At 32.5% G+C, this 7,030-nt stretch overlaps 2 protein-coding genes across 2 annotated transcripts in view; one reads left to right on the forward strand and one right to left on the reverse strand.

The window, feature by feature from the left end:
* The window catches only part of LOC126734094 (synaptic vesicle glycoprotein 2B-like), a 35,822-nt gene extending 33,666 nt beyond the window's left edge, over positions 1–2,156 (reverse strand). The window contains exon 1 of the mRNA XM_050437615.1: positions 2,075–2,156. Coding sequence (XP_050293572.1) covers positions 2,075–2,129 — 55 coding nt within the window. The 5' untranslated portion in view covers positions 2,130–2,156. The remainder of the gene's footprint in view (positions 1–2,074) is intronic.
* A 2,978-nt stretch (positions 2,157–5,134) lies between these two features.
* Positions 5,135–6,790, forward strand: LOC126734017 (U-scoloptoxin(05)-Sm1a). The gene is made up of 4 exons (XM_050437527.1): positions 5,135–5,327; positions 5,524–5,679; positions 5,902–6,045; positions 6,187–6,790. Exons 1-4 carry the CDS (start codon positions 5,273–5,275, stop codon positions 6,390–6,392), a joined length of 561 nt encoding a protein of 186 aa, XP_050293484.1. The 5' UTR covers positions 5,135–5,272; the 3' UTR covers positions 6,393–6,790.
* Positions 6,791–7,030: the final 240 nt, after the last annotated feature.

A 7,030-nucleotide genomic window follows, 5' to 3' on the forward strand; every position in this document is an offset into this window, starting at 1 on the left:
TCATGCCAAAAAGGGGGTCAAAAGTCCATTATTTGGCATTCTATCACATCTCACCTCTCTAATATGCCTTGAATCATCTTGAAATGTTATTTTTTTTATGTAATTGAATCGATTACAGACGTGAACTATTAATTAATTGCGATCGTCAATGATTCCTGGGTTTCAAATAGGTGTTCATGCCAAAAAGGGGGTCAAAAGTCCATTATTTGACATTCTACCGCATCTCACCTCTCTAATATGCCTGGAATCATCTTGAAATGTTACTTTTTGTATGTGATTGAACCGATCACAGACGTGAACTATCAATTCATTGCGATCGTCAATGATTCCTGGGTCTCAATTAGGTTTTCATGCCAAAAAGGGGGTCAAAAGTCCATTATTTGGCATTCTATCTCATCTCCTATCTTCTAATATGTCTGGAATCATCTTGAAATGTTACTTTTCATATGTAATTGAACCTATCACAGACGTGAACCATCAATTCATTGCGATCGTCAATGATTCCTGTATCTCAGATAGGTTTTCATGCCAAAAAGGGGGTCAAAAGTCCATTATTTGACATTCTACCGCATTTCACCTCTCTAATATGCCTGGAATCATCTTGAAATGTTACTTTTCATATGTAATTGAACCTATCACAGACGTGAACTATCAATTCATTGCGATCGTCAATGATTCCTGGGTCTCAGGTAGGTTTTCATGCCAAAAAGGGGGTCAAAAGTCCATTATTTGACATTCTACCGCATCTCACCTCTCTAATATGCCTGGAATTTTCTTGAAATGTTACTTTTTGTATGTAATTGAACCGATCACAGACGTGAACCATCAATTCATTGCGATCGTCAATGATTCCTGTGTGACAGATAGGTTTTCATGCCAAAAAGGGGGTCAAAAGTCCATTATTTAGCATTCTACCGCATCTCACCTTTCTAATATGCCTGGAATCATCTTGAAATATTACTTTTTGTATGTCATTAAACCAATCACAGACGTGAATCAACAATTTATTTTATGCATTTGCTCTCTTATTTCACGGTATCACATATCATAATACAAATAGTTGATAATAGCTTAATATGCCAGAAAAAAAACGGAATGTGCTATTATACAGTTGGCCCTCGAATTTGCCCTTCAATACGACAATAAATAAATCCCCGTGATAATGAAATTTCACCTTAACTTATTGCGAAATTATATTTAAAAAAAAATAAAAATAAAGAACGATACGGCATTGACCCGGTCACTTTATGCTAAACGGTTTAAATTCATATTCGTTACATGCTCGGATGTGTTTCGTTCTTATTAGTTATCACGGCCGGTAGGGACATTAAAAAAAGAAAAAACGTTTTCGGAATTTCGCTAATAACGACACCCATTAATTTTCGTTTAGGCATATATGATATATGCTTTAGGAATGACCAATTATCTATATCTACAGGGTAAGGCAGTAAATTTTCCTATTCAAGATTCTTCTAAAAAAAATTAGCACGTTTTGATTAACCTCATTTATGACCCCTAAAGCATATATGACCTTTATTTATAAAATGTGGTCAATTTCAGGTTTCTATGTAATTACTTATGTGATAATAACATATCAATTGCCAAGCAAATCCGCTTGTAGCGCAAACAAGTTTCCCTGTAGAGGCCATTATATTATCGCAAATGTACAGGGTGTTTCTTTCACAAACACGTAAAAAGTGATTTGACTTGAACTGTATATGGTATAGGCAATATAAAATAGTGACCTAGGACAACTTCTTCGAGACACGGGTTGTATAGAGCAGAAGGAAATGCATTTTACCGCGACCTCCCTTAGTCGGTCAAGGGTACCAAGTGCGAGCATAAAACAGTATCAGCTGTAAATACCTACTACATTAAATCGGGAAATATGCATTTTAATTATGTTATTTTTAAATAAGAAAAGCCTGTTATGTATAGTAAATTATCACCTAGAGATGTCGTGGGTTTTTTTTTGAAGGTTGTCTTGTGGCTTAAAGTCAAGGAAAAGGCCCTGTTAAGAAGGGTTTTGCTGCATATTAATTATCAATAAAAAGCAAATTATAAGAAAACTTACAAGACTCTTTGTCGATCAAAAACACCTTTAGCTCACAATCGTTCTGGAACCACATGACATTTACCGATGCATATTAAATTTCACTTTAAGTCTGTCAATTATTTTTATCAGTTTTTAATAATGACTATAACTAGCGTTACTTAAAATTGTTTTTAATTTAAGTAAAGTTTACTTAAAATGTATATGTAGATAAGCCGTTTTTGTTCATCATTTACATACACTTCCTGAGGTAAGCGTTTATTTTTTATCGCTAAATAGAAACCACATGGTTTCCTAAATAGGATTTGCTGTAAATAAAACATTTCGGCATAAATCCAGTAATACTGAGTCTAGCAATTTTTTTTTAGCCTTCTTTGTCTTACACATTACTTTTAGTATAAATTTCTTTCTATAAATAAATAAGGAAATACAGGTCTGTATTAAAAAAAACTGGTCCTTTCTTTTTCGAGTAAAAGTGACAATGGTCAAAAAAAATTAAATTTTTAACTATATCTTTCTTTGCCATACACATTGTTTTTGTCATAAGGTTCTTTTTCTAAATTAAAAATAAGAGTTTACTTCAACTGCCTGGAAGGAAAAAATGTATTTTTTTTTTAAATAGTTCTCAAGTTCCTGGAGAAACTCAGAAATGTCCTCAAGTGCCTGAAAATTAAAAACATGATAAACAGAAATCTTTTTTTTAATTTATTTATTTATTCTGATATTAGAATAATAATTCAAACTTACTATAAATTAAACAATAATTAAATAATACCTAACTAAATGCTTAATCAAATTTAATTTTGCACAACATTGAAATCCACGCTAAAACTATTACAATGCAAATTCACATCAGCTTTTACCATTTTTACCAAAGGGTAGTTCTGGTAATAATTCGCTCTACAGTATATATTCAATAATGCTAACATGTCAGCCGTACGCCTTTTTTCAAGTTCTGGAATGTTCGGGATAATGTGTATAGTTGTGGTCCATAATTTGGAAACGAGTTTTGTAACATGAAACTAAAAAAATGTACTCTGGATTTTCTCTAAGGTACTGATGCAAATTGTAACTTACTATATTAGAATAAGAATAGGCGACGTTAAGGCCAACCTTCAAGCAGTTTTTTTCGAAGATAGTGACTTTTTAAATCTACCTGATATTTTAATCTATTAAGTTGGTGTAACTATATTTCTGCGCCAAATACCAATGTTTAATGAAAATAATGCACCAAATTATGAATTCGTGTGCGGATGTGAGTTTGATATTGTGGATTCTAGTATTTCTAACAAACATAAAAATGAGTTTTACACTTTATTGGAAAAATATGAAGACTGCTACCTCCATGAAGGATTTAGGGAAAACAGATGCGGCGTCTATGATTATTCGTACCGTTAACGAAGATCCAATTGTTTATCATCCCACTTCTGAATTGTAAAAGGTATAAAACAACGTGTATTCTTACAATATGTGCAGCGTGAACGTGTCATCATTGTTTTATAATTTTTAAAGTTTGCAAATTAGATTTTTCTAAAACCGAAGATTCTGTTGCAGTCATTATACCTAGCATGTCAATGTGTAGAGAAAAAGTTTTATTTTGAGTCAAATAGGACACCTAGATCTTTTATATAAGATACTCTTTTTAAACACTCACTTCCAAAATTGTAGTTATAATTAATAGTACGTGGTAGTACCCTGAGAAAAAAAATAATATATAGGACACTTATCAAGGTTCTCATTGCAACATTTTATTAGGTAATTGATGCTTTTTTTGAAAGGTTTCACAATTTAAAATGGAATTTATTTGTAGAATAATTTTATGATCGTCCGCGTAGCATGGGAATAGGCAAAATGTAAAACATAATTTTATTAGGTATATTAGCTTAATATAGAGATTTTTTTCAATTTGTGTACTGCCGCTTTCGAAAGAACACTTAATATCTTTCATACTTCCCACTTATTTTAAGCGCAAGGTAAAACAGAGCTAAATTCAAATTCAAAAATTTTTAAATTTTCCGCTATTATGACGTTTTTAGTCCATTTTCTTTTCCGGTTAGTACTACACCTCGACATCCAGAGGGCGCAACATTCAGTATTTCATTGTCGCTTATGGAGGTTTCCTTTCTAAAAATTAGTAAGTAATATATGCTGCATACAAGCAACAACATCCTGTTGACGTCTGTCAGATTTGACATTTTTCATGTCAAAAGCCATATCTTAGCGAGTAAGCGCCTTACTCGGTTGCCTTACGATATCTTAAGCGTTACGTCATCATATGGTTGCGCTCGAATGACATTATGTCTAACAGCCGTGAGAATCTTAATATTAGATATACCTTTCAACGGTATTGAATTCGTTTTGAAGATTGACATAAACCATGAAAACACACATTTGTTTAAGTTTTTAAAACGTTTTAAGTCTAAATCCGATCTCATACATTTTTAGGATCAGAACTAGATCATAACAAAATGTTTATAAAATGCAGACATTTTCCCAAGAGGAAATACAATAAACGAAAAAGTTACTGACGTAAACATAACCTCACTCATATTTTTTTCCATAAAAATAAACACAAACTAATCAAATATCAATTTAAAACAATATCCGTGCAACCTCACCTTTATGTTCTTCACTGTATTTTTTGCAAATCTATTTGCTCTGTTGATAATTGATTTTTTTCTGCATTTTTCTTCTCAACTCTAAAAAACTATAAAAAAATTGATATCAATATTTATTGTTTATTATTATTTGTATAGCTTCCCTTTGACATATCGAATTTATTAGCGGTCTCGGAAGACGCTTAAAGCGCCTTATACGGTGACGTCATGACTTATTCGCTCGAATGAGACGCTTACTCGCTAAAAAGACTCGTATAGAGGGTTCAAATTTTAAATTTCCCGCTATTAAAACGTCTTAAGTCCATTTTCCTTTCCGATTAGTACTACTTCTCGACATCCAGAGGGCGCAACATTCAGTGTTCCATTGACGCTTATGGAGGTTTCCTATCTAAAAATTAGTAAGTAATCTATGCTGTCTACAAACACCAAAGTCACACTGACATATGACGTGTGTCAGATTTGACATTTCTTACGTCAAAAAGACCCGTAGAGGGGTGACGAAGGGAAAGAGGCGCGGTTGATCCGTTTATGTTTTGTTGACAAATTTAACCAAATAAGTTACATTTTAATAATTTGATTTCCTAAACCCCCCTCGAAAACCATGCACTGCAAACATTTATTATACCTGACCACCTTTGTAGTTATCGTTGCAAAATGTGAGTACTCATTTATAAATTTCAGTTCAAAAATTCCTTGTTTGAACAAAACTTCAGAAGAAAAACCCAATTATAACAAAAACACACTCCTAGACCCTCAACAAACACGGTTTAACCTACCCTACAACTAAATAACATCAAATTTCTAATTTAAACTAAGCCAAATTACCATTTTATTTCATATTACTTGATACAGCTACAGCATTAAATTGCTTTCAATGCAATGGCAGCGACCCAACACACCCATTTCAATGCAATGAGTGGCTCGGGTCCGATATAGATCTCACACCTACACCTTGCGATGAAGTTTATGGAGCTAAATATTGTATTAAACATACAGGGCGTTTCGAAGGTATTTTAATCGTTTGAGGGGCATCTACTAATATCAAAAATCATTTTTAACAAGGTGTTTTGTGTTAAAATATACGAATACATTTACTAAACCTACTTACTAATAGTTTAACAGGATTTATCAATCATTAACAACTTATTTCCCATTTTGTAATAAAATAACTTGGATTCCTATTAAATCATTAACCAATATCTAATAAACTAACATTTTCTAACCCATTAGGCGACTCACTAATGTGTTACCAATGTTCTGGATCAGAAACGATGGACTGTTCTGACGCAATGATACACATGGAGGGAATTGAGCCGAAAAGTTGTGACCATGTGTTTGAGGCTCAGTATTGCATAAAAACCACTAGTCTTTATGGTACTTATTTGCCTTTTTGGGATTTTCTGTTGTAGAGGATTTTTTTTTGCACCATCGTCATTTTATATGTAGCACCATGTAACTGCATGATTAACACTTGTCAAGTTGATTACCACATTGAACCACATTTTCTTTAAATAGGAGGGATAGGTACCAAAAGGTTCTGTTCATCCCTGGACCTTGGGAACTACTGCAACTATGTCCAACAGCCCGGTGATAAATTAGAATACAGATCATGTGTCTACACTTGTACTGGGGATGGCTGTAATCCTGCTTCTACAGTGACTTCTCACTTGAGTTTAGTGAGTTGTCTGCTATTGTTTTTTTTTATAGTGATATTTAGTTGATGTGGAAAATAGGACTGAAAGAATCAAAAATTCTTTATTAAATGTTTGCAGTATTTAATATTGTTGACCTCTATTAAATGCCCAATCAATGTTCAAATAGTAATCTGTCCCGTCCAGTCTTAGGTTTAGTAATTGTGACTTCAGGTGATATGATCAAATGACAAAAAAATAAGTTGATATTCAAATAGAATCTCCTGTCCATTATTATTAGGATTTTTAGTTTAGTGACACCCTGTATAGCTGTAATAGTTATGTTTCAATCACAATAAAGTAATTTATATATAAACTTAAACATAGTACATCCCGTCCATTATTGTAGGCTTAGTGATTGTATTATATTTTATATATTATGTATATGTTTTAGAACATACAATTTTAAATAATAATGATTTTGTACATTTCAGGCTTTTTATTTCTTGCTTCCAAACATTAAATAATGTTGAAAGCAAAAGAATCGACATTACAGACTGCGTGTGAAAATACATATCAGATCTCCATGCCTATGTGCATGTAACTGACTATTATCAACATAAAACAACTATATAATTTTCTAATCCTAATTAATTATTCAGTATATAGATTAGTAGATTGTCAGTGTTAAACTGAGGTTTTAGTAGGGAAAAAATCACTTTCCAACA

This window comes from Anthonomus grandis, chromosome 3 (genome assembly GCF_022605725.1).
Source record: "Anthonomus grandis grandis chromosome 3, icAntGran1.3, whole genome shotgun sequence".
Lineage (NCBI taxonomy): Eukaryota > Metazoa > Arthropoda > Insecta > Coleoptera > Curculionidae > Anthonomus > Anthonomus grandis.